A 27844-nucleotide genomic window follows, 5' to 3' on the forward strand; every position below is an offset into this window, starting at 1 on the left:
AAACAGCCACAACTAAAGTTTTAGGTTCAGAAGGGTAAAACTGTAAATCCACTAGAATCTTGAACACAACAGGATTCCCATAGACATAATACAGCTAACCAATCTTGCTCAGATGATGGTTTACATTAGAACAGAAAGGTATCAACATTGGATGCACACAACAGCAACTTTAGGGTTAAGACCCTAGTTTTCAGCATATGCCAAACATAGCCTTAAGATAATTCAAATTCTCATCAACCAAAGGCTCCCTCAGCTTGAAATTAATGGATTACACTTGGTCCAAAGATTGGAAAAGGTACACCAACAAGGACTCAACAATGTAGCTCATAAAGCATCAAAATAATAGCTCACAGCATGTGTATTTTGCTGCTACTGTAACATTCTGGTTTAAGGGGCAGTTCTGTAAATCTGTGACTGGAGCTCCTTGAATTTAGTTCTCACAACTTTCTTTCATCATGTTACACTCAATCAAACCACCACTTCTCAGTATATAGCAAGATAATTTCAATTTGCCACTCAATATCAGCCACAAAACAGTTTTCTGCAATAGCTCTGTTCTTAGGGACAGAAATGTAATTCTGTAGCAGCACAGCTCAGTTCATGCTTCTCCCATTCATATATGGTCAATTTACATATGCTCATATGAAAGTCACAGCAATATCTTGGTGGTATTGTACTCACAGTACACATAGCATGCTGGTAAACATTAGTAAACCCTAACTAATGAGGTGTACCATACCAAAAACTGAAATGGTCATTTTCTTGACCTTGTCTCCACTTAATTAGCTTTAAATCACCAAATTAAACATGCTCAGAAGATTGAAAATCAATGAATAGCTCAAGTCTAACAAGTTAAGCTCAGATTTAAAGTACTTAAACCAGAAAATCAATTCATACTAGAGGTTTGAGATATGAAAATTCATACCAGCCTCAATGTGTTGTTTTAGGCACCTTATGCAGTTGTAAACCAGCTAGATATACATGCTCAAACCTTGTTCTAGCTCCAGAAGTGAATCCGCAGCATTGGTCCTCCTCAACCTCCCTTTTCACCAGAAAATCAGCACCAAAGAACCTTCTTGATCTTCAACACTTTTGTGCTCTCTTTTAGTGGAATTTTGAGATCCATTGTAGCTCAAATCATCAAGCAAACTTTTGTAAAACCTTCTTCATTTTTCAGCCCTTGAGCAGCTCATTGTAAACATCCTGAAAGCAATTCTGCTAGAAGCTCGTGAATGAATATAATCAATGTTGTCAGCATCATTGTAAACATCCTGAAAGCAGAGCCTCGTGAATGAATATAATCAATATGCTAGAAGCTCAGTACATTTTGCAACTAACTCACAGCATCAATATCTGAAGACGTGAGACCAACCAACCGGCAAAATGCCTGAAGAGGATTAGTCAAGAACATTTGGTAAAACTGACTACCATTTTGTTTTGGTTCAGTGCACGTTGGTCTCTTGAATGCTGGCCTAAAAGGGGAAAGAAGTAGCGCGTCTATTTCCCCCCTTTTCTTCACCATGTAGAACCTGAAAAGCAATTCCAGAGAGAGAAGATTTCTCATTTCTCAAGGGAAATGTCATAGAAAAACCTACTTTCAAAAGCAAATGCTACAAAGCTATTTTTGCAACGCAACACAAATGGTACTTACTCACCTTCCGAAATAGAAGGGAAAAAAAATTATATACTTATAGTTCTAGGTGATGTTCTCCAAGTAAACCTGCAATATATCCTAGAACATTAGTGGCATTGCAACTCATTCTTCCTTGAATTGATCTGAGATACCTCATTTGGGAAAGGTACACTACATCTATACTTAGTATGAACTATGAACATAATGGAAGCATCCCTTGGAAAAATTTTGGTTGAACATGAAAAATCCCTTTAACAACATTTAAAATGTACAATATAAAAAGATTCCGAGATTTTAAATTTTTTTTTTTTTTCCTGAATTCTAAGACCTCAGTCGGTATTAACATTATAACTTATCAATTAAATGTGAAATTAAGGAGGAAAGAAAAAGAGAAAAGGGAAGTATAAATGTGACTTTTTATTTTTCTATCCAATAAGTTCTACACTTAAACATTTTATGAATTTCCTGGCTACTTCCCCTTTTAGGGACAAAACTTACTCCAAAGTCAATCATGTAGCATAGACATGGAAAGAATTATATTAGCATTTCATTTGCCCAAATCAATAACACGGGTTAGAAACTTAGAATTTATTGTTCTACTTCTATGAGTCTATCCTAGAATTAATGAGAAGTAGTGCATCAACTGGCAAGTCATGCAAAAATTTTGACAAACCTTTGGTCATTTTGATTTTTATTTCTAACGTTAATTTATCAATAAAATGCTGTCATATTACATTGTTAGTAGATTTTTAGAGCTCTTGAATGCGGCAGTTTCCTCCCTTTCTTCACCATGTAGAACTTGAAAAGCGATTCACATATAAACAATATACAGAGAGAGAAGATTTTCACAGAAAAAAACTGACTTTCAAAAGCAAAAACTAGAAAGGTGTTTTTGGAATGTAATACAATGTCCGAGTGGATTCTCATTATACTTTGAGAGACATTTACAATAGTAAGTTAATAAACGCCGCCTCTAGAGTTAATACAACAAAACATTACTAGTTTCCAAACAGGAAGAAGCGGCAACAAACGGACGCCCGTTCTTTCCCTTTTTGTCCATTGATCTTCACTTTTCTCCACTGCGCAAAGAATCGATGAAGAAGAAGAAGATGGTGTTGAGCGACATACGCCTTGAAGATGTAGTTGAGATCAATCCCAGTTGGAGTCCATTCGATTGCTTGATGGAAGTTTGCAGAATTGCCAGGGACAAATATGGCACAGAAAACCATCGCCTCTCTCTGCTTCTCCCATGGCCAGTCAAGAAACAGAGATCACCATCTCTCAAGAAGCCCGTGAATCATCATCAGATTCAGACACCCACTAATCATTTTTCAACTCCCAAGAAGCCCATCAAGAAACTGCCCCTCCGATCACCCATGAAGAAACAGAGAAAGAAACCCATCATCAATAATCTGTTTCTTGACAATTTGGCCACTGATCATCAATGGTGAGAAGAAGAAGACGAAGAAGTATAATGGACCCAACCAATCACCGGACATGCCTATATGGATGAGCAATCGAATCGGCCAGATTGGCGGTTCTAACATCCAGCTGCTGATACAGAAGGCCTTGTTTGCTACTGATCTTAGCATTGATCACAACCGGTTGTCCATGCCGGTGAACGATGTGAGAAGCCAATTTCTGACCGATGATGAAAAGGGACGGTTGAAGATGACAGTAGGAAAGAAACGGGTGGGAATAGACGCTTTACTGATTGATCCAGGATTGAATGAATTTAGGACACAGTTGAAAATGTGGGAAATGAATAGCCAGTATGCCCTTGGTTAAGCCTTGGAAATTAATTGCCAAAGCCAATCAGTTTGTTGAAGATGACATTCTTCAAGTTTGGTCATTCCTAACGCCCGAATCGCAACTTTGCTTTGCACTTGTTAAACTCCCAACTCAGGCAGAGGATGCTGCCAATTAAAGAGATGGCTTCTCATCTTCAACAATAGGATTAATGTAATTCAAATTAATGATTTTTTTCTGCATATATATATTTTTTCCACAAAATATTTGTATTGCTCCTAACTTCTGTAACTTTAATTGAATAGAAAATAGCAATGTTTTGAAGCTAGCAATGAAAAAAACAATTAACACACCTTGTTCCTCTTCAATTGCTCTGATCTTTGATGTCATGATCTCCTCTGTTGTTAGGAAGGTTTTTAGTTTTCACCTGGCATCAAAAACTTGACTGTGCTGTATTAGTAGACTCATTCAACATAGCAAACCAGATTTGGTAAACAAGAAAAGCCAAAAGATCAAAACCCATTTGAATCTGTAGTCTTGGTCCTTTCCTCAGTACAGCAATATTGCAACTCGATCAAAATCATTACAGTCCAATATAAGCAGTGTGGAGTGAATCAAATTAACAACAGATATTTTGACGATAGTATACCAACAAGAGCAAGATATATATATGTATAAAATTAAGGTTTCAAAGCCCACTGACACCTGCAGAGAGAGACTCCTCTAGTGGGCATTTTATCAAATAATTACCATGCTACTACCACCATAAACCTTTCTTCGCCCAATTTTTCTCTGAAACTCTTGGAAACCCTAACAATAAACCCTACCCACCTTAATAGAGCAACAAACAAAAGGGAAAGTTAAAATCACTAACTAAACGATGGATAGAGTTAATAATTACCAGCACCATTAAACCCTAATATGATCACTCGGTGTTCTTCAGCTTGAATTTGCTTGTACTCTGAGAGAGAGAACTTTTGTTCTTCGTAGCTCTAACGGCTAGTTTTTTTAATTTTCAGTTCATTTGTTTTGTCGGTTGGTAGCAGCTTTTTTATTCCAATAAAAACACGAGTATGTTATGATAAATGAACTGCATTCTACATATGAATATAAATAATTATTATTTAAAATACAAAATAAAAAGAATTTGATAACTAAAATCGAGTCCTCCTTAGTTTGTTCTAATTTAAATATGAATATAAATAATAATAATTATTATTATTAATAATTCATCATTTTACTATTTATTTGTTAAAAATTAATATAAATAATTAAGTATAAAGATGATTCATCTAACACAAAATTAATTTATTTTTAAGTATTTGAAATCATGAGGGTAGTTTTGGTAAGTAAATCATTTTCTTTTCTTTTTCATGCTATCCAAACTAGCAAAATAATATTTTCCAACAACTTTCAAGAAATTTTTTTCTACGAACCAAATGTATGCTGGAAACTTGATTTTTCTTTTTTTCACTTCACTTTCTTTCACTTTCACTTCCCATCATACATTTCTGTCTAACCAAACGGACCCGGAAGGAAAAAATAAATAAGGAAAGGAAAGGAAAAGAAAGAAACCCCTACTAGCTGAACTACCAAACAAAATGAAATGTTGTCAGCATTGCTTTTTTTTTCCCCTTATTATTATTAGTATTATTATTTCTAGTTTCAGTGACTTAAAAAACACAAACGAAATCATAGAAGTAAATCAAGGAGTGGTATTATTTGTTGGTAATGTACTTATTAGTTGTATTATAACCTGGTACTTCAAAATTTATCAGAGGCACTAATCCACTGGGCTATCGAAACATTTGCATTAGTTGTTTTATTTAGTAGTTTAAACTTCCAACAATAACTAGCGTAAAAGTAAAAAATTGGACAAAAAGGAGAGAAAATTGATGGAGGAGAGAGATATTCCCATGGAAATGATGGTATCATTTCTTTATTTGTTTGATTGGGTGGAAGATAGTAGAAAGAGATAACACCTTATTTTGTTTGTTAAAGGCTTATTTGGTACACGTTTTGTTTTTGACGTTTTATTTTAACTTGATAACTTAAAACAAAACAAGTATTTTGTTACAAAGTTTTTTGAATAGTAATCAAAAGAATATTTGACAACGTTTATTTGTTACAAGATTTTTAAAAATAAAAATATAAAAACATGTTTAGTAAAAAAATATTGTAAGTTTGAAAATGGTTGATTTAAAAATGTCATTTAAGAGTTTTTTTTTTAAAAAAAATTATTGGTCATTGCTACAGTACCAAACGTTTCAGTGCGAACACACATAAAATCACCAAATTGGTGTTTTAATTTTTGGCCACTATTCAAGAAATGTTTCTGCACTGTGCAAAATAAAATAGTTTTTACCTATTTTTTATTATCCACTGTCACAACAGGACCAAAAAAAAAAAAAAACAATTTGAACAAAACACATATATTCTTTTCTCTTCCCTCCTTATCTTCTATTTACCAAACGATTTTTTTTTTTTAGTAGGCAAACATAGGATTAGTCTACAAAATCAACTACAATCATTATTCCTACTCTTCCTTGGTCCAAAATTTCCTCATACAATCTACACACAAGCACACAACATATTTTTTTGTCAAACATGTTGTCAAATGGTTTTTTACTGAGTTTATTTATTTTATTTTGAAAAAAAAAAAACTTGGGTTCGGTTTCAAGCCTCGGTGGTTTCAATTCCAATTCTAATTTCTTTGAAATCCTCGGAATTAATTCATTATGATTTAACCTGAAATCCTATCAAACTTGATCATTTGCATCATTACTCATCTTATTTGTCTATTTTAAATGAAGGGTAAAGTACAGCCACCTCTTTGAGGTTTGTCAAAAGGATACATAGATGAAACTTACCAGTATTTTGGACAAAATCACCCCTTATACTTTTTCTTTTTTTTTTTTTTTTTTTTGTCATTGCAGGCTGTGTTTTGGTTAATTGTTTCGAAATTAATCAGGGAAGAGCAGAGGGCAATGGCCGTGGCCGTTGTCCAGACCATCACCACCACCGTCTGGTCCATTGAGAGAGAGAAGGTATTAGGTATTAGGTATTAAGGAAGAAGAGAATGCTTCTTTTTTTTTTTTTAATGCATAAATTGTTCATGAGGGTAAATTGGTCCAATTTATTAAATTGTAAAGTTATAAATGCTTCCTAAATGATCAAATGGTAATTTGGTTAATTTCTCATGTCAATGGGGTGTCTTTATCCATTTTGTAAACTTCAATAAGTGTCTTTATCTAAAAAAATAAGTAAGTTTTACCTGTGTGATCTTTTGACAAACTTAAAAAGTGTTATTGTACTTTATCCTTAAATAAAATAACATGGAATAAGTATTGTTCAAAAGTGGGATTTGATAATAATTAAATATCCATGGAATAAATGAGTTGGGTCCTCACTAATTGTCTTAATTTGTTTGGTTGAGTTTTGTGGTCACATTTGATTATGTCTATTGAATGATTCAGATTCTCATATTAAAATATAAATTTAATTTTTTTTTTTTAATTCACTTTATTTTAATTTTTTATAGATTGGAGTCCACATGTGTCCCGGAGTAAAGCCTGTGCCCAATTATAAAATATAGTTTTATTTTTATATTATTTGTACATTTATAAGAAAAAATCTATATAATGTCCTCATAAAAATTTTAAAATCTAAAATTATCTCTTTTTTTTTTTTTTCCTCTTTTATTAATTTCTTTGATTTCCTTTTAAAAAAAAAGTTAATTTCTTTTTCTTCAATTAAAGTCTATTTTTTTTAACTTTTAGATTCTCAATTTTGTTTCCTTTTCCTCCTCCTTTTTTTTTTTTTTTTCTCTGTCTACTTCTTAAAATTCTTCTTTTTACACTTACAAATAATGTGTATAATATAATTTTCCTTCATGTATTACTATAATTTATGAAGTAAAATAATAAAAAAAGAGTGAATTGTTAAAAAGATTTTTAAAAGAAAAAAAATGCGTGCGAAATAGTGAAATTAATAAAAGAAAATCTAGGCGTCCGACACATCCGCCTATTCCAAAGTTTCCGAAATTACAATACGTTACGGTTGACATCTCCACCTTCCGAGCAATTTCTCAGGGTTTGTCTATATCGACATATATATATATATATATAGATATACAAATTGTCAAATTGTAAGTCCATAGATTCATCTCTGATCATCATCACTGCTTTGCTTTCTGGTACCGTATTTGCTCCGTTTAACTTCATTTCCTTAACGAATCTGTATCTAATATCTATATAGAATCGAATGCTGTGCTATGTCCGTATATATGTGCGTTTCTTTTGTCAGATCATTCAATTGTTAACAAATCTTTGATTTCTTGGAGCTTAACATGTAGTAGAAACAATTATTGGGCAGTCTCTTTTCTGGTTCTGATTGGGATCGATCAAGAACTAGGGTTTTGCAATTTGATGATTTATAGTGTTTAATGATATGGGTTTATGAAAATTCTGTAGATTAATTCCTAAAATTGTATTGAATTGATATAACCCTTTAACTTATTGATCAACAATGAGATTTGTAGGAGAAATGAGTGAGGTCTACGAAGGGTACGAGCGGCAGTACTGCGAGCTTTCTGCCAATTTATCCAGAAAGTGCAGTTCAGCTGGGCTTCTTCCTGATGGAGGTATGAAGAGAACCTTTCATTGCTGTTTACAAGTTCAATTGTTTCAAATGCACTTTACTACTTCACTTCTGTGTATTTTGGAAAAAATTTCGAGCTCATTTCGTTACGCTTTAGCATTTAATGGTAGTAAGTAGGTCATTTTTGTATAGCATATGCACTGGCTTAATGATTTATCTACTGAAGTTTTCTTGGAAATTTGGAATAAGTAGCATATCATTTGACTTCCATTATGTAATGAAGTAGGATATTAAACTAAAATATGTGAACTTTGATAGGTTATGGTAGGAAACACTCATTTTTGTGGTTACAGAATTTTTAACTTTGCAATCGATTCAGAATTATAATTAAAAATATATCTTTGGAAATTGCTCTTGAAAAAGGGTATACTTTATGTAGGATGTAAATCTTTTGTTTATGGGGTCACCTACAGACTGGTGTTTTGGTGAGAATTCGGCTGTGTTTTGCCTAAACATGGTATCCTGTTGAGGGCTACATGGAATGTGCTAATGACATTTCATTTACCAAAAGAGAACATAGCGCAGTGGACATGTTGATTGCACATACAAGCTCTACAGCTGAGTTTATTCATCCGTTCAGCTTTAGTAATCACTTCTAGTGTCTTATGGCAATATCATGAGACATTTGTGTAAATCCATTTGTAAGAACTTCCTTTTAATTCTTTTAAAAGGAAATATATGTGATGTGTTTATGCTGGGTGTTTATAAAGGTGTTTCTTGCTTCAGTAATGGTTTGGGCTTTGTGTGTGTGTGCATGATCATTTCACAGTCTTAATAATCTTGTGGACTGTGATTCATGTTGGAATTGTATTTTGCAGAGGACAAGAAGCAAAAGCTTTCTGAAATAAAAGTGGGACTGGATGATGCCGATGTTTTGGTATGTATTCCGTGGGATTTTTGTTTTCTTTTTTCATTGCTAAAATTTTTCTTAGTTCCACTTTGTTTTGAAATTCTGTCCCTGTTTTGCTAGATACGAAAAATGGACCTTGAGGCAAGAAGTTTGCAGCCAAGTTTAAAGGCCATGCTGCTTGCCAAGTTAAGGGAATACAAATCTGATCTGAATAAGTTGAAAAGGGAAGTTAAAAAGATTGGATCAGCTAACGTGAATCAGGCTGCCCACGAAGAGTTGTTGGAGTCTGGAATGGCAAATGCCCATGCGGTATGTCTGGATTGTACAATTTGGACATTTCCTTTTTATAAAATGTCAATGATATATGATGTGACTTCAAGAGAATTAGTATTGGAGGTCACATTTCATTCTGCTGAGTTAAAAAATTGGATTCAGTCCACTGATTTTTTTTATTTCTGTCATCATGTAGTGTCCAATGATTTGAGTTTGTTTCATGTTATTCCGAGAGGGACCTAGATTTGGAACCTTGTGCCTTTGTTGGTCTGGATTACTGATCTGAAGAGAACATTTGGAATAAAAATTGTTTCTTTGGCTCTTTGACGGGCATTCTCACATTTGCATGATCTATCCTATTTACTGATATCATATTTTATGTGTTTGACATTTTATTAAAAATTTTCTCCCAGAATTAGTCATTGGTTAAGTTCCTTGTGGTCAAACTTGATCGCTAACACCCAATGTTTTTCTGAGGTTAAGAGCCTTGTGGGAAAGAACATAATAACTTCCCTTAACAGGGCAGTTTAACAGTAGATTGCATATTCATCTGTCCTTTTTGTGATTGCTGCAAACAACTTTATGGTTTCGTATCCCGAACATTTCAGATCAGATACTGTGATTTTACTTCTCCATTCAAATATTGTTTATCTATGGCCATATCTTTAGGTATTTCATAACCAACATTCCTTTTTTCACTGCCTCTGTATGTAGTGTTGCCTTCCTTTTATTTTAATTGATATTGCATTTTCTTTTGATATTGCCGTGGTTAAAAATTCTAATGATTTGTCAAGCAGCCTATCTCCTGTCACATGGCTGCTTTATATGTGAAGCAGGTTTCAAGATTGAGCAGGTGTTTCTTTTTTGTAGAAGATAAACAGGAATTCTCTCTCTTTATGCCCGACCCTCTCACAGCGAATAATCCATGTTTTGTATTTGGTGCAGTGCGGATGGTTATACATTATATAATTGGCTGAGGAATACATTTTGTAACTGATGAATCATTCTACAGGCTTCTGCAGATCAAAGAGGAAGATTGACAATGCACACTGAGAGGCTAAACCAGTCAAGTGAAAGAATCAACGAGAGTAGAAGAGCTGCACTAGAGACGGAAGATCTTGGAGTCTCAATCCTTCAGGATTTGCATCAACAACGTGAAACTCTCCTGCATTCCCATAAAAAGGTATATCATGGATCCTATTATGTTTCTGTTTCATTTATCAGCATTTTATCTTGAGTTAATTATATTTCCATTGTTCCTAATCTTACGACCCTATGATTTTACGATCCAAAGGTATTGAATTGATCCCGATACCAATCCCACAAAAAATCCCATTACAGTATAACTCTTATGGAATCCCTATAGGATCTCAAGAATGTGGGATCCCTGTTTGACTCCTGATTCTACCAATCCTGTAATATGGCCATAGAATGCTACTCTTTTATTCCTTTTGCTAAAGCCTAAAGTTAGGAAGTTTGGACCCAATATCCGAAAACTATTAGGAAACAAATGTGAAGCTCAACTTAAATGTACGTAGTATAATAATTATGTCAATTTTTTTTCTTTATAAACAATACATGAAGTCATTGAGTTTGAGCTCTCTCTCTCTAAATCTCAATCTTTACTCCTTATTTGTATCTTTTTTCTCTTTGTCAAGACATTCTTATAGTATATCCTTGGACAAGTAACTCGATTATTAGATTATTTTGATATATTAACAAATTTCCATTCTATATTTTATTGTAAATACTATCATAGTTAGTTCCATATGAATTAAACATTTTTTTATTACTATTGATTTTTTATTATTACTCAAGAGGCTCAGAGCTGTGTTTCACATGCTTGTCTTAATTCTTGTATAGGTTTTTTCATGAGTTTTAGATATTTTGTGTGTATTTTTAAGAACTATTAATGCACAAATATTATTAGTTATTACCTTTCTCAACTCATTTTGTAAAATCCTATCCAACCCTACGATTTGATCCTGAAAACTTCAAACCGATCCAATTTAGGATCTCAAGTTTTATAACTTCGCTTCCATTTCTAACCAGTTCAATACTTGGTGAGCCACGCTTCAAAACTAATTACGTGCTCATATACGAGCAGTGGCTATTTTATGTTGATTGGCGATTTTTCTTCCTTTTGCAGCTTCATGGGATAGATGATGCCATTGACAAGAGTAAAAAGGTCTTAACATCCATGTCCCGCAGGTTTAGCAGGAACAAATGGATCATAGGCTCCGTTATAGCAGCTCTTGTCGTCGCAATCCTCTTTATCCTCTATTTTAAGCTTAGATAATTCATGTCATCATTAAGTGCCATGTGTCACGGAATGTCCTTGCCATGCAGACTATCCAATTCATGTCGGGGCGTGCCGCGACACACGGCTCCATTAGTGACTCTCTCTCTCTCTCTCTCTCTCTCGTTTGCATTTGTTAATGTTCTTGTATCGAATTACAGACTTGGCATGTATGTATATTACTATTTCAGTTGTACAGTTGGTGTATTTTTTACAGTCGGTCACAATCACAAAAGCTCATTTCCCTCAACTTTTCATATGAAAAAGAGGAGGAAATACCACTAAAGTTGGACCTTTAATATATATGTATATGTGTGTGTAATTTATGTGTGTGTTACTGCTAGAGTTATGTGAGTTACGTATATCCGTTATTTGTAAAACTCTAGCTGAAGTCTTGTCTACGTTTAGATATGTTTCAAGTATGTTTTAAATGGAAGCTAGGGTGTAGCTTTCTAATTTGTTAATTTAATTCTGTCAATCTTCAAATCAATCTGTATATAATATCAAATATAAACAACTAGAAATGTGCACAACTGGGATGAAATTACTATACTAAGAAATGGTTAACAAATTCTTGTTATCTCATCACACAACCCTCGGGCTCAATGGTTAGGTTGGACCTTGATCTCGTCGGACAATCAATGAAAGGGTGACATTCAATTACGAGGAAAATATTTTTAAATTTTTTTCTTTTATTATTATTATTATTATTATTTTTAGATAGATAATCGATTTTATATTGTCATCTGTTCCATGTATTTGGTTGATTAATGCTTTCTTTGATTGGAGGGATAAAAAAATGGATGATAGGAGAGATGAAATTAATGCTCCATTTGGTTGAAGGGATAAAAATATAAATGGAAAGGAGAGGAATAATCGGGAAGTATTTCCCTCACTTTTTGTTTTAGTAAAATTAATGGATAAGGTAACATTTTTTTATTGTTAAGTTGACAGAAAGAGAATGAGAGTTTTTATATATTTTTTTACTAATATAACCTTATTAGATACAATTATAAAAATCAGATATTTATTTCAAATTTATAGAAAGATTAAAAATAAGAATAACTTGATAATTGTTAGTTATCCCTTTTTTTTTTCTTCTTTCAATTAAACAAAATACGCATCCCTCTTTTCCTCCCTCTCTTGCCTTCCCTCCAACCAAACACGAAAACATTCTTCTATCTACCGTCATCCTTCCCTCAACAAGGTCCATTTGGGGTGGTCTTAAAGAAACAAGTTAGAGAACATATTTAAGTAAATATATATCATCGTCATGACTTTCATTTCTAAATGCAAAACAATAAAGCACTTCGCCTCTAAATTCTATTTATTCACAGATTGGCATGAAAACCTGCCAACAGCTCAACTAGAATAACATTTTATGATTTTGCATGGCTAACATCATATAGCCCAGATGGTAGTTCCATGAGTCCCGGCATCAATCGCCACTTGAACCAAGAACCTGCAGCTTAATCTCTTCAATCTTGGCAGCCAATTCCTCCCGATTCTCCTGCAAAGTTCAGACGAATAAATTTGTATTGTCCCGACATTAACGAGGAGTAATTGATCACAAAGCCACACACTATTAATAAACTACCTTGAAGATGAGATAGCGCGAGGTGAACCAGAGTGTGTAAGCAAGACCCACGACTTCCATCAACTTAGGGAACTGTTTTTATGGAGAGTAAACAGCAGCAAACAGTCAGTAAAGAAGACCATATACAAATTTCAAAACTCTTAAGAAACTTGTTCTCCTTAAACAAAAAAGAGCATTAGCGCGCACCACGGGTATAGAATCTATGGCACCAACAACGGCTGTCACTAACCACAGAGAAGCTAAGGCACCACCACCAAGTATTATATATGAATATGAATCTTTGGAGTCCAGCTGCAATTGATCAAGGAGTATGTCATCAAAATATGGCCAAGTAGTTGATAAATGTCAATCTATTACTCTTAGTGTGTCATCAGGCTGTGAACCACCCATGATCCATTATTTCGGATGCTATAAAATATATACCCAAGCTTAAGATCAATCATAAAAAGGTAGTATGCTACAAAAGAGAACCATCTTTTTGGATCTGACATTAAAAAAAAAAATTGTATCTACTTCACATAAAGTGCAAACAGTGTCATACCATTGCTATAAAGCTGCAAAGCTCAGACAGGCTTTTCAACACCAGATGCTACTAATCCGTTACATTCTCAGTTAGCAGGGGGAAAAAAGACCTATTCCTATATTGTCAACAAACTTCTTATTCTTCAATTATCAATTTGGCAGATTTGAATTTTTTTCCTTAGCGGGGGCCAAGTATGGATCAGCCCACATTGCCAAACATGCGCTAAATTCAGCTTGAAGCCGTCTCAGTGAAATTTTTATGTAATTGATCACCATCATTATAGTGAACTCAATGCTACCTACCAGGCAACTGACAATTTAGTTGTGATGGTATACGGCAGTGTAAATTATCATTCTTGCTTACAATACTATTCCCTAAGCAGCAGAAATCTGAAGATACCGAGGCTTTAGCTCAAGAGGTATCAAACTCCTCCCACATGGAAGGTTGAAAATTCAGGTCTCTAATGGGTTAACAGTGTGTGTGAGTTGGATCTGTGCAAGCAGTTACCTACCCAAAAGTGGAAAAATAATATCTGAAACTCGCGTATCAAAATAGGAAGAGAGGGGGGGGGGGGGGGGGGGGGGGGGGGGGGGGGGTTGGGGTGTTGAATAAATGCAAATTTATGTCCTAACAAAGGTGGTAGCAGTAGTAGCGAAGTTCAGATCCTTCTAAATAGCAACACAGGCATAAAGATTATGTTTTAAATTGTAAGTTATCACCACACAATTGAACACTCAAACCAGACTCTAATAATACATAAATTTGAAGGAAGCATCAAGCAAGAATATTTGAAACTAAATTATGAAAATGGCATTAACAGTAAACACCAAGAAGATACAACAAAAGCACATTAGAGTAATGCACTTCTTAAGGTCTAAGAATTCTTAAAACTTCTGACCAAATAAAAAAAAATACTTAATAGAGTGAGAATAAAAAGCAAACCAGAAATGAAAACTGACATCAAACATCAATAATGAGAATTTTCTTATAACTAAAAGGAAATGACAAAGTTCAACAATTTAATATGGAAAAATTCTGTAAAATATAAAATAAGAACAAAGTAAACAGAGTGAAACAAAAGCAAATTGTTTAAAAAACCAAAAGCAAATAAAAAAATTGATATGTATAACGCCTACTTGTTAACATGTCATCAAGCATTCAGAAAGATGCTTTCACTAACTTTCTCACAGCGGCGTATGTTCTGTATCAGCTATATACTTATTTATATTATGGAATAATAAAAAGAAAGAAAAAGTAAAAAGAATGAAAGAAGGGAAAAAAGTTCTTTACGTACAGTTCAATCATAGGTAAATTTCAATAAATAAACAAGATATCCAATAATTCAATAATAAATGAACTTCCAATAAAATGGTCGTTAACTTAACAGTTAACACACCCAATAACAAAAGAGAACCAAGAGAAAACAACACAGCCACTTAAAGAGAACATAATCCAAGTGGACTACCTAATCTAACTATCTAATCTAATATATAAAAATTGAATACACATCCACCCAAAAAAAAAAAAAAAAAAAAACGAAAAAAAACCGCACACACACAAATTTATAACAAGTGAGGTTTATAGTATTATATAATCCTTAGTTCCATAAGTAAGAAACTAGAGATTTGAAGTATCTAATTACCAATCAACAATACAGAAGCTAATGATCCTGTGAACTAGTTATTAAATCAACTAGACAATTTTATATCCTGAAGTATAGAAAACACAGAATGATTAAGAAAAGCATTCAGTTACATGAAAATATAAATTATTTAAAAAATGTCAAACCAATATAATTAGGTAATATAGACTAATCACTAAGCCTTTATACATATATATATATATTATATGGAGAGAGAGAGAGAGAGAGACTATCAACACAGGTAAAAAAAGATAAGGTTGCTCAGGTAACCGCTCAGGATCGACATGATTGTCGACATTTCATCAGGCATTAAGCTTTCAATAAGTTTTAGCATTCATCACAGCAACCAATTGGATTACATAAAGTATCAAGAAGTAAAATTATGAAGCTGCATGTTGTTTGCAGTAATGAACCAGTAGCACATCTAAAATCATTCAAAATCAATAAAGAAGAAATGAATTGAAAAATCATTGAAGCACCCAAGAATCAATAAAATAGATCAAAACAAACAATAACAATAACAATAATTGAAAGCCCCATTGAAGTCCGACTTCACAGCAAACTCAATCAAGCATGATCCATATCCGGACCCTTTATTACACAAGATTCAGAACGCAACCATTTAACTGAGCTCCAGAAAATTTATATTTTGACCATTTAATGGAGCTCCAGATAATTTATATTTTGTCGTAAAACACTCTTCCATGCTTAAATTACATGTCTACAATAAAGTTGATTTCTTCATGTATGCAAGTGAAGATAAATTCACACCAGCAGTAGAGTCTACCATGAAATGCAAGTTTTAGAGATACAAAAACAAACCTTTATATCAAGCTTATCTAAGAAGTCAAAGCTCAACGTTTGCCCATCCATGGGATAATCTTCTTTAGGTGCTTCCTTTTTCATTTCATCATATGCATTATTCTCAGTTGGTTCTATTTCAACATACTGGCTTGCTTCAGTTGATGTTTCTTCAGATGTTGTTGGTTTTAGAGATGACTTGGTATAATAAATCAATCCTGAACCCAGAACCAAAAAGAATTCACATGTATCATTTCTATGGTTCACATGTATACACACGTGTGAAACAAATACATAACCCATATATAAATGTATTCATTTATGTATTTAAGCATGGAACCAGTTACTAAACCCCTAATTATCCACTACCAGTTCAAATTTTAACACTTGCACTCCTTTCTCTGGTTCATATGTACACACACACACATAAATATATATTCATTTATGTATTTAAGCATGGAAATAGTTAATAAACATGCTCCACTACTAGTTCAAATTTTAACACTCTCTCTCCTCTAGTTCACATGTTCACACAAACATACGCGCTCACGCTCACGCGCACACTCATTTAAGTATTTAAGCATGGAAACAGTTGATAAATCCCTAATTGTCCACTACAAGTTCAAATATTTAACACTGACTCTAATTTCTCTGGTTCATACACACAGAAATGAATAAATATATATCATTTCAGCCCTACTTTTCCACTACTAGTTCAAATTTTAACACTTACATCTGGTTCGCATGTATACAAACACACACATAAATATATATATATATATATGTATTCATTTCTGTATTTAAGCATGGAAACAATTACTAAATCCCTACTTTTCCACTACTAGTTCAAAATTGAACACTTACTCCGAAACCTAACCAGTCTAAACTCTAGGGTTCTGTGAAAATGATGAAGAAAATACGAGTACAAACCTCGATTGATGGGAGGGATTGACGAATTCTTGTTGATAGGGAGAGAGGTTTTCCATCGGAGGCGAGTTTGGTTTGCAGAGAAGAGTGTGTGGCGTGGAAGATTCGAGAAGGTTCGAGCAGTACAGAGCTCCATTTTCGGGTACTACGCCGCAACTCTCGACAAGCTCAAGCTACGTCTCTCCTGTTTTCAGGGTCATTTATCGAAGAGGTATCGGGTCATCTAGGGCTCAACATCTCATGGGTGGATCCGATGTTGTCAAAATGGGGCACCCGACCCAGCCCGACTGTTCCCTGGGGTTGGGGGTTGAATGTGGAATTAAAATTCTCTAAAATAATGGTCCGGTTCTACCAAGTTTGGGAAGCATCTTACCAAAAAAAAATATATATATATAGTGATTTTTAATCAATTTCACAAACATATTTTTTTTGTAGAATAGGAATTGGAGAGGATTTTGTTTCAGGTGAATGTGTTTAGACGATTAATCTGATTTTAACTTATTAAAATGAAACTTTTCTGTCTGTGTGTAAAATTCAAGTTTAAACCAGATTTTTAGTCCATTTTTTAAAATCTCAGTTTGAGTTTAAAATTTTAAGCATTAATATAATTTGAGTTAAATATGACAACTCTTAAATGAGTGTGGATTGGATTGACTCTCAACTGTTGATTTGATCTCTAAATCGATTTGGATCAACTACACTTAGTCCATAACAGTCAAATCATGACAGTTGTTTTTATTATTTTCATTTGACATAGAAACTAATTTTTATACATTTTTAAGTCTTTTTCCTTTTTTTTAATTGCAAAATCTGTCAAAGATTTAAGAAAATGTAAACGCAGAGAGAAGCATATAGAGCCACATTCTCACTCAAATTGTTTTTCATCCAAAATGACATTGTTTCGGGGATTTCATGTGCATTTAATAAAGAAAGCGTGTTTGTGATTAGGGTAGTCAAAAAAGTTAGGTGTTTAGTAATAATATTTTTTAAAACATTCACATTGTTTTTGAAAAATATTTACCTAAAATATACAACTTCTACTAAAAAAAAATTCAGTGCCACACATCACTCACACACCTACTTTACCCCGTTTAACTTGAATTATCTACCTTCTACTTTGAAAGGTGAAGAAGTACTATTGGTTACAATGCCAATTTTAAAAGTTCAAAATTTTAGATTCTCAAAAACTCTACTAAACTAAATTTGATAACTATTAAAAATGCTTTTAATTATTACCAAAAAAAATCTATTTTTTTTTTATTAAAATAAAGGAAAAACTACATATAAGTAGACTTAGTACCTTTAAATAACAAAATAGTCTAAATTTAAAGTTTATTTTTTAATTTGATTAAATTAAACAAAACAATTACAAATACATCAACAATTATTGTTAAAGTCTAAAATACCCTTCAAACTCTTATTCTGAAATACTAAAATATCCGTATAATTTTATAAGAATTTGGGAGCCTATTTTGATCGCATGGACGCACTTACCTTCTTCTTCTTTTTTTCTTTCCAAAACGACGTTTCTTTCTCTCTTCAATTAGATTGGGTTCCCTCTCGTTTGGTTTTGATAACTTTTCTGAACAACCATGTTGATGAGGGAGACCGCCATGACCAGAGGATTATTATACAAACTTTAATTGGCTTGTCTTTCTCGTCTTCCTTAGATCTCTTGTACAGTGACTTAAAGTTTCATCTTTTTTATCTACAATGATTTCTTACCAAAAAAAACTAAAGGATAAACTAAAAATTTTGGTTCTTGGGTCAATTAATCTATACCCAGTATGATCACATATATAACTCAGAAAAATAAAAAAATTCAGAAAAATTTGAAATAAGACGGATCTAATTGAACAGAGAGAAAGTCTCATTGAATAGTGAAAATCTATCTGAAAATTAAGAACAAGTATCACAACTTGATCCCTAAACATCTATAGTTGATCCCAAATTTATCTGAAAATAGTGTTTTGTGTCTTCAAAAAAATGTTTTATTTCTTCAATTGAGTATTTAATCAAACAATTCATTTGCAACCTTCTACAATTTCTCCAGACATACGACAAATACATCTTAAAATATCATATTTATAAACAAAGCGTCTTTCTTACTTCAGAACAAGCAAATATTATTCCACCTATAAAAGGAAATTCAAAAGTATATGTATAAACATGTAAATAGTACATATAAAGAGGGAGAAAATGTCGTGTAAAATAAATTTGGATTTGTAAGATACTCCTTAAATCATTTGTCATGCTTGTTGCAATGGATTTGATTTTCTTCACTCAGGCTCCTTCCAAACACAGGATCCACAGTCAAGATTCGAAAGTTTCTTAATTGACTTTTGGTATTTGAAATTATATAACTCTAAGGATATTTTGGTATTTTAGAATAAGAGTTTGGAGGGTGTTTTGGACCTTAACAATACTTATTGATGTATTTGTAATTATTTTGTTTAATTCAATTAAATTGAAAAATGAACTTTAAAATTAGACTATTTTGTTATTTAAGGGCACTAAGTCTACTTATATGTTGTTTTCCCTAAAATAAAAGTATTTTTACAATGCTTAAAGGCAATTCCAAAAGAGCTCTTACTATATTTCTAAATTGGGAGACATGTTTTTTTGACACATCAATATCAATGATGTTTTGAAAGAGAGTTTGTACCCTAAAATTTAATTGGGGATCTAAAAAAAAATTCCGACACTCTCCTATCCATGATAGATGTGATGCTATAATTAACCTAACGACAAAAACTCTTACCTCACATCTTGAAAGTCATTAGTTCGAATTCCCTTCGAGCCACTTCAGATAATTTTCTTGTTAATTGCTTAATGCATGTAGGACGGGAGACAACATATGGCCCCATCTTGGAAGTCGACAGTTCAAATTCCCGTAGAGCTACTCCTAGAGAATTTTGTTAGTCGTTACCTAGTGCATGTGAGACGGGGAAAAACATGTACCCGGTGATAAATTATTAAGTGCTCTAAGAAGCCTGATACCATGATCGTGAACCAAAAAAATAAATAATATAAATAGGGTAAAGTGCAAGAAACCCCTATGAACTATTAGGGTATTGCAAGAAACCCTCCCGAATTACAAAAAACCTCCTTGAACTATATTTTTTTGCATTTTACCCAGCCAGCTCACCTTCCGGTACCAGAAAATTCAAAAGACCATGGTGCCCTTATAAAAAACGACACAGTTTCAAGGGTTTATAGACTGAACTTGCTGATTTGTAAAGTAAAATCTCAAAGGCCAATAAAATCGTGACAACTCAGTAGTAAAGATAAGGTTGTCTCTCTCCATATATACATACAATATACAAACAGCAGAATTTTTTTTTTTTTGTTTTTTTCCTCTCAAGTTAATGGATGGTAGTCCTCAAAAGCCACTATCATTGAACCACCACAATCCCTCTCAAAGCCCAACAATGAAACTGATCACTTATAGTTCCTATATTCACCTGTGCAATTCGTCCTAACCTTTTTGTTCTGTTTTCTTATAACAAAAAGGATTTTTGTGTTTTGAGAAGGATGTAACCAGAATATAAATTTAATCACAAAAACTGATTTTGGCATTGAACAATGTTTTCCTCTTACACAGTTACATGCTTGATTTGAACATGGGGCATGAAGAATGCTGGATGATATAGAGTGGCGGAAATTGGGTTAAGCTAAGTTTCATAGTTAATGTGTGTGTGTATATACAAATAGTGAGAGAGAGGTTCAGTGAGGACTGAGGAGATACGATATATATATGTGTGTGTGTGTGTGTGTAGATAAACAGTGAGAGTGTGAGAGACGACAAAGAGAAGAGACGTGGTGTTTGGTGTGTGGGTAGGTTACAAGGTGTTTGGATTGATCAGCATCAAGAATTTTGTATTAGGGAAATCCACTCTTCAGACGACATCCACCACTCCGATCCCAACAACAGATTCCTCTGCTTCATCATCGCTTCATCGTCCCTTTCAGTCAATCAATTCGCGCGGCCACAAGAGCTCCTATTCTTGCAACCCAAAACTTGAATGCCCTGTAATTGGACTCAATTAGAGTAATTGAATTTTATCATCGCTCGATCTCTCCGTTCTCTTTCTTCGATTGTTTGATTATTCCTCAGCAATCACAAGTATGTCCTATAAATATATATATATATATAGACAGGGAGAATGAGAGAGATGAGTGAGATGGATATATATATATATATATCTATTTACCCTATAAAAGTGTGTTGTATTTTTAATTTTTATATACACTTTTTTATAAGTATCGTCTCGGTTTTCACATTTTTTATTTTTTATTTTTAATGCGTTCGTTTCTATTTTCACACTTTCTATTTTAATTTTTAAAGTGTTGTTTCTATTTTATTTTTAACTTTTATATACACTTTTTTCAATATTTTATAAATATCGTATACACAGTTTTCCTCACATTACATACTTAGACATTGAGTCTATCTCTATTTTATAAGACTTCTTATTTAACAAAAATTCTTCTTGGACTTTATATTACTTGACTACTGATATTTATTCTTGTAACTCATGTAGAATTTATTCAAAGAGTCAGACTCTTACTCAAAATACTCTTTAAATATTTAATTGACCTCTTCTTTTTATAACATGTCTCTCCACTCCAATTGTATTATTTGTTTCCACCTTCCTTAACTCTAAACTAATAAATCTTTAAAAGTTATCTTCTAATGAATAATTGTGATTTTTTTTTTTTGTAAAATACTTATCATTTACTAATTATTTAATTTTAAATTAAAAAAGAATGTTCCTAACTGTTGCAACTTGTACCCAACAATATGCCGTTTGGAAAGACGATGTACTCATTTGCTGGTTGCGAAGAAGTTTGTGCTCTTAAAAAAATTGTAAATGGTAATATAATTATTTAGAAAAAATATATATTAAAGATAAATATATTTATTTTATACCATCAGTTTTAAATTTAGAATTTTAAAAAAACAAAACAGTTTTCCTTTACACTTTTTGGTAATAATAATAATATATACTTGATTTCAATATTTTATAAGCGTTGTTTCCATTTTAAAAAACGTATATGTTGTTTTCGATTTTTACAGTTTTCTTCGTACGTACGTTGCTTAAGACATTCTTTAAAAAAACAATAATAATAAATATTCCTTTTTTTCAATTGTTCAAACCGACACGTCTTCTTCTTTCATGTTTACTCGGCAGTTTTTTGTTTTTTCATCCCCTTCTTCTTTGAAAAAAAATTAAAAAAAATTCTTTTTTTTCCATTGTTTCGAAACAATATCAATCAAACTGACACGTCTTCTTCTTTCACGTCTACTCGGTTGTTAATTTATGAAGAACCTTATATATAATCAGCGGATTGGATCTTGCCTCTGTCATTCTACCTTTCTCGCTTCTTCTACCTATCTCTTCTTTCAACATTTTCTATCTAACTCTACTTCAAAAGTCAGTATTTGGTTGAAGCACATAACTCAAGGCCTATTTTGGCTTAAGGTATGTTTCAATCTGTATTTTGTGTTATTTATATTTTTGTTTTTGAGGATACAACGTTTGAATTTTATTTTCCTATTATGTTTCTTAATTATGTGAAGTTTGTTGACCATAATTCAGAATTATTCATGATGTTCTCATTCTTTTGGTTCATGTACATCAGATTACAACTCAAAACCCTTAATTTTTTTTTTTTTTTTTTAAAGGTATGTTTAAATTTGAAGTAAAAGAACAATTTATATATTTTATCTTTCTATCTAAATGATCACATGCCGACAGCTGCTCAACCTTACTATTTATTTATTTATTATTTATTTTTCCTGTGACTAAATGAATTTCAAAACGTTATGTTTTGTATTCTTTGAATTCTTCAACTGTTTTTGTTGGGCACATTTTTGACACTAGAAAGGTGTGCATTCATGGTTAGTGGTTAGCTTTGTGAAATTTGTGGCACTAATGGTACTGTCATGATGCTGTCACTGACATTTGTCGTACATTGAAGTACATTTTATATGTGATGCGTAAGTTACCTAACAAAGATGTTCCTGGGCTGAAAATTCATTTTCAGAGGAATAATATTTCATGCAAAGTTAGTGTTCAATGGATTTTGAGAGCAAACTACAAATCTTAAAGTTTGCATCTTGTCTAAACTACATTTTGATTCATCCTTTTCACATTGGTTCACTCACCACCATCCTAGCCACCACGTAACCATTGTGCTGCCACCAATATTCTTTTGTTGCAATTGCCGCCACAATCACCTTCCCCCATAGTCTCCGCCTGTAAGAGTTGCTGCTTCCAGTAACACAATGTTTTCACCAATGCCAATACTATCAACACTGCCATGTTACCGACACGTCTTCTTCTTTCATGTTTACTCAGTATTTTATTTTATTTATTTTATTTTTATCCCCTTCTTCTTTGAAAAAAAATTAAAAAAATTCCTTTTTTTTTCCATTGTTTCGAAACAATATCAATGAAATCGACACATCTTCTTCTTTCATGTCTACTCGGTTGTTGGTGTCTGAAGAACCTTATATATAATCGGCGGATTAGATCTTGCCTCTCTCATTCTACCTTTCTCGCTTCTTCTACCCCTCTTGCTTCTTCTACCTATCTCTTCTTTCAACATTTACTATCTAACTCTACTTCAAAAGTCAGTATTTGGTTGAAGCGCATAAGTCAAGGCCAATTTTGGCTTAAGGTATGTTTCAATCTGTATTTTGTGTTATTTATATTTTTGTTTTTGAGGATACAATGTTTGAATTTTATTTTCCTATTATGTTTCTTAATTATGTGAAGTTTGTTGACCATAATTCAGAATTATTCATGATGTTCTCATTCTTTTGGTTTATGTACATCAGATTACAACTCAAAACCCTTAAAAAAAATTTTTTAAAGGTATGTTTAAATTTGAATTAAAGAACAATTTATATATTTTGTCTTTCTATGTAATCATATATATATATTTATATTGTTTCATACATAATTATTACATGAGGAGTTATTATATTTTATAAATAAAATAAAAAAAAACTCTTTCATTTTATGTTCTTCTCTACAAAAACTTTTTCTCCAACATTGTAAGTGCACTACAAATAAATAAGTGCATCTTATACCTTTTATGAATTTAGAAACACTTTTAATAGCAAACACTTTTACAGAAACGAGACGGTTGACAGTTATAGATTCTATGTACGAATAAATCGTAATACTTAGTCTATATAATATCTTTCATTTATTTTTAACCTTTCATTTATCTTTCATATATTCTTTCTTTTTACATAAATCTACTACCCTCTTACATACGTACTCTCGATGAATTTTAATGGTTTGCAAAAATAAATTTCAACTTTGTTTGAACAACTATATAGGTCTCTATATACATAATATGTTATCATGTATATTGTATTTTATTCAGTCATATATGAAAAAAAAACAAAATAGATATACGACATATAGGTATAATTATTAAATTTTTATTGCAAGTAATGTTTGGTCATGATGTAGTGTTTTTAAACGTTATTGTTATATTCAAATACATCATATGATTTTATATAATAAATTTCTTGTAGAGTTGATTCAATAGTTTTTTTCATTGCTTTGCGAAATAAAATTATATTCTTTAATTGTTCGATAATAAATACCGCAAGAATATTGGGGTTTGTATAAAATTTTGCATAAAGAGATTTTGAAGATGATGAAAAGTATGAAGAGGATTGAATTAGTGAGTTTTAAATCCTTATTTATCTTTGAGATTAATAATCACATATTACTCGAACGAATGATTCAATGATAACTTAAAATTTTGAATAAACCAAATTAATTTACTACTTTTATTGAATTATTTTAATCCCATTATAGACTTTTCTACTATTTTACTATATCTCAAAATATGATTAAGTTATAATCATGTGCATCGCACGTGGTTCTATCTATATATACACATATATGGGTTCAGTTTGGCCAACAAGGTTAAATTTGACTGTAGCAAGATTTTATTTTATTTTATTTTATATTTATTTATTTATTTATTTTCTAATTTATATCAGGAAGATGATGAACAACATATATATATATATATATATATATATATATATATATATATATATATATCCCTCTCTCTCTCTCTATATATATATAGATGGAAGGATAAGGTTGTGCTTGGATGTAACAAAGTTAAAGAGAGGTTTGAGTGTTGTGGTGGGGGTAATAGAGTCTTTTCGTCTTCATAAGGGTATTATAGTCATAGTATATTGTGTGTCACCTAAAATTTTAACAATGAGATTCAACCGGTTTTTTCCCGGATGGGGCTACCTGCACAAAAATGTATAGTTTAGGGGGTTTCTTGTAACTTTTGTAATTCGGGGGATTTGTTGTATATTAGCCAATAATTCAGAAAGATTTTTTGCCTTTTACCCTAATAAATAAATAAAAGATGGAAACCATTGCGGATTCCGATTCAAGAATTGGATGTCTAATCAAATCAATTCAACATGCATTCTTTTCTATATAACCGGTCTGCACAATCCACTTCAATTGGTCGTAAACCCATAACATGAAATGAAAAACATAAATGGTTCTCCAAATTATTTTATTTTTAATAAAAATAAATAAATTTGACCTTGTTATGTTAGAGTGAGTGTATATGAATCAACTATAAAGATTTATCCGCTTGTTTAAATGGCAATTTAGTGATGTTAAATATGTTGTATATGAATTAACTATAATTAAATGGCTTTTCTTCTCACCGTTCTTCAGGAAAACAGAATGGGAGTGACCGAGTGAGAATTCAATCCTCTGCAAAATAACTAGCAGAAAATTAACAAAGTCATGCATGCCCCATCCCTTTTCTTATGAACCATCATAAGTACATTTCGGAGATTGTTTACGTCCCGTACCGGGGTGCTGTTCCTGCTTTTATTCTCTTTACAAATTTTCATAATCCCCGAATAAATCCGAAAAATGGGGGAACCCCAGCTACACCAATAACATGAATTTGACAAATAAATGATACAGCATTCCTATTGAGGTAGGTAAATACAAAATTCACATGCCCTCCGAGCACTCATTCACTATAAGCTTCGGCCATGATTAACAACACAAGCGATGTCCAACCGGTAAATGAGCGCGTACCTTTTCCTTTCCCCCTTTTCTGATCATACTGTTCCCAGAAAAACCCGGTTTGATTATAGTTACGAACCACGTTTCTGCCACAATAGAATTGTTTGAGTTTACTTGAGAGTTCCGTGTGAGAGTTAGGCACTATTTGATCAGCTATAATTGTAAACAGATACATGAATAATACCTTATCAAATTACTCCTCAGATCATTGTAGATGATCCTGGCTTTATCTTTATATGGTCCCTCTTCTGCAGGAATTGACGCGGGTTTAAACATCATATAAAGCATGGTATTCTCCAGGAGATATCTGTCAACGTACCTTTAGAGTAATGGTGGAGTGAAGAGAGAATCATGTAATTCATGTTCATCCATATTGGACCTCTCCAATATGGTGCGTCATGCTCTGTGTTGTGCTTCATGTATATTGAGCTGCAGTGTACAATAATACATTATACATACGATTACTTGCAGAATAAACCACCACACACACACACACACACACACACACACACACACACACACACACACACACATGGAGTATGCATAAGTATAATTGAGCAACTGTATTATATGCAAGAAAAGTACTTTCATCACCTTGATTTGGAAAGGGAGCGGATCCCATAGTCAGTCCATAAAATGCTCCGGTTCGAAATCAGATTAAGCTGTTTTTCTAGAATCCAAGATTCCTACATGTAAATTAACAAATGTTAAGGATCTGATATGAACTGTGACAAGTTGAAAATAACTTGAAAAGGGGAGGCGGTGAGAATTAGAAAAGGAACTTTATACAACCATGGTGTGAGGGTTACAAACACAAAAGCACAGATGAATAAATAAAAAAAAGATTCCTTCAATAATAAGGATCTTAAATGCAACTTACAGGTGGAATGATCTTTCCCATAAATGGGAAAAGGCTAACATATCCAATATGAGGAACCAGCCTCAGCTTTGGCTTTTCTAGAACTTCTCGAACAAGCTCTCTACTTGGATAATTGTTGTTTCCCTTTACTGCTTGCCAACTCAAACGAACCTGAGAGGATTAAATAATTTTTTTGAATACTAATATTACAAGCAAATGCAAGAAGACTGTTCCTTAATGCTTGACAGACATCTAATGTTTTGGGCAATCAAGCAAAATGTGAATGCTCTCTATGGACTCATCTGAATACCACTACCTAGAGAAATCGCAGTACAGGTTCTAGATGACCAAAAAGAATGAAAACTAAAATAACGGTGAACAGATAAAACTGCAAACAATAAAGAGTCCCAAAGCAGCAGCAGACACCCATGAACTTATATAATTTGCGATAGAACTACCTAACTAGGAGTGATAATGACATTTGTTCGATCATTATTTCTAAAATTCTCAAGATTAGTTCGAATATGTAGTCATTGAAGAACACAATCATTTCATTCATCAAACCGAGGTCAATAATGTTCATTGAGCTCTATCCGGAGAATATTAGGTGACAACCAAGACATTCTTCTCCGTATCCTAGCTGTTAATCTTCCTAAACACTGAAATGACCTTTTTGACCACCCTCCCGTCTTCACTTTACAATGGACTCACCTTTTCTTAATTTCCGTACCCATTCATCCTACTATAATAAAAATGTGATGAGAACATGATAATTTTTGTGGTACATATATATATAATATATATTTTTTATAATTTCTTTCTTTTGGCAATAGCATGCTTTTCATTTATTTATTATTATTATTATTTTTAAAAATCTAATCCTAATGAAAAGCTTCTATGAATCATTAGAGGAAAGTGAAGCACG

General features: G+C 32.5%; 3 protein-coding genes and 1 non-coding gene across 6 annotated transcripts in view; 1 reads left to right on the top strand and 3 right to left on the bottom strand.

Moving 5' to 3' along the window:
• The first annotated feature begins 7387 nt into the window (after nucleotides 1-7387).
• On the top strand, nucleotides 7388-11661 carry LOC132267131 (vesicle transport v-SNARE 12-like). Of its 3 annotated transcripts, none has more exons than XM_059768195.1 (6): nucleotides 7388-7529; nucleotides 7923-8024; nucleotides 8860-8918; nucleotides 9012-9200; nucleotides 10177-10347; nucleotides 11314-11661. In XM_059768195.1, the coding sequence occupies exons 2-6, from the start codon at nucleotides 7928-7930 to the stop codon at nucleotides 11461-11463; spliced, it is 666 nt and encodes a 221-aa protein (XP_059624178.1). In that variant the 5' UTR covers nucleotides 7388-7529; nucleotides 7923-7927; the 3' UTR covers nucleotides 11464-11661. The 3 variants fall into 3 exon arrangements, with proteins under 3 accessions (XP_059624178.1, XP_059624177.1, XP_059624179.1); XM_059768194.1 differs by having other exon boundaries at nucleotides 7400-7577; XM_059768196.1 differs by having other exon boundaries at nucleotides 7405-7474.
• Nucleotides 11662-12712: 1051 nt separating this feature from the next.
• On the bottom strand, nucleotides 12713-17146 carry LOC132267133 (protein CURVATURE THYLAKOID 1D, chloroplastic). The gene is made up of 5 exons (XM_059768197.1): nucleotides 16957-17146; nucleotides 16048-16244; nucleotides 13247-13351; nucleotides 13061-13132; nucleotides 12713-12973 (listed from the first exon to the last, which is right to left on the bottom strand). Exons 1-5 carry the CDS (start codon nucleotides 17087-17089, stop codon nucleotides 12902-12904), a joined length of 579 nt encoding a protein of 192 aa, XP_059624180.1. The 5' UTR covers nucleotides 17090-17146; the 3' UTR covers nucleotides 12713-12901.
• Nucleotides 15483-15571, bottom strand: LOC132268059 (small nucleolar RNA snoR128). The gene has a single exon (XR_009469200.1). It is a non-coding gene; the product is annotated as a small nucleolar RNA snoR128 (small nucleolar RNA).
• An 8612-nt stretch (nucleotides 17147-25758) lies between the features above and the next one.
• LOC132267134 (mannosyl-oligosaccharide glucosidase GCS1-like) overlaps nucleotides 25759-27844 on the bottom strand; it is a 30353-nt gene continuing 28267 nt past the window's right edge. The window contains exons 18-22 of the mRNA XM_059768198.1: nucleotides 26941-27090; nucleotides 26655-26746; nucleotides 26380-26489; nucleotides 26245-26308; nucleotides 25759-26146 (exon numbers count right to left, since the gene is read on the bottom strand). Of these exons, the coding sequence (XP_059624181.1) occupies nucleotides 26005-26146; nucleotides 26245-26308; nucleotides 26380-26489; nucleotides 26655-26746; nucleotides 26941-27090 (558 nt within the window). The 3' untranslated portion in view covers nucleotides 25759-26004. The remainder of the gene's footprint in view (nucleotides 26147-26244; nucleotides 26309-26379; nucleotides 26490-26654; nucleotides 26747-26940; nucleotides 27091-27844) is intronic.

Source organism: Cornus florida, unplaced genomic scaffold (assembly GCF_030987335.1).
Source record: "Cornus florida cultivar Cherokee Brave unplaced genomic scaffold, ASM3098733v1 CherokeeBrave_3.0.0_Hap2_Chr07, whole genome shotgun sequence".
Taxonomy (NCBI): Eukaryota; Viridiplantae; Streptophyta; class Magnoliopsida; order Cornales; family Cornaceae; genus Cornus; species Cornus florida.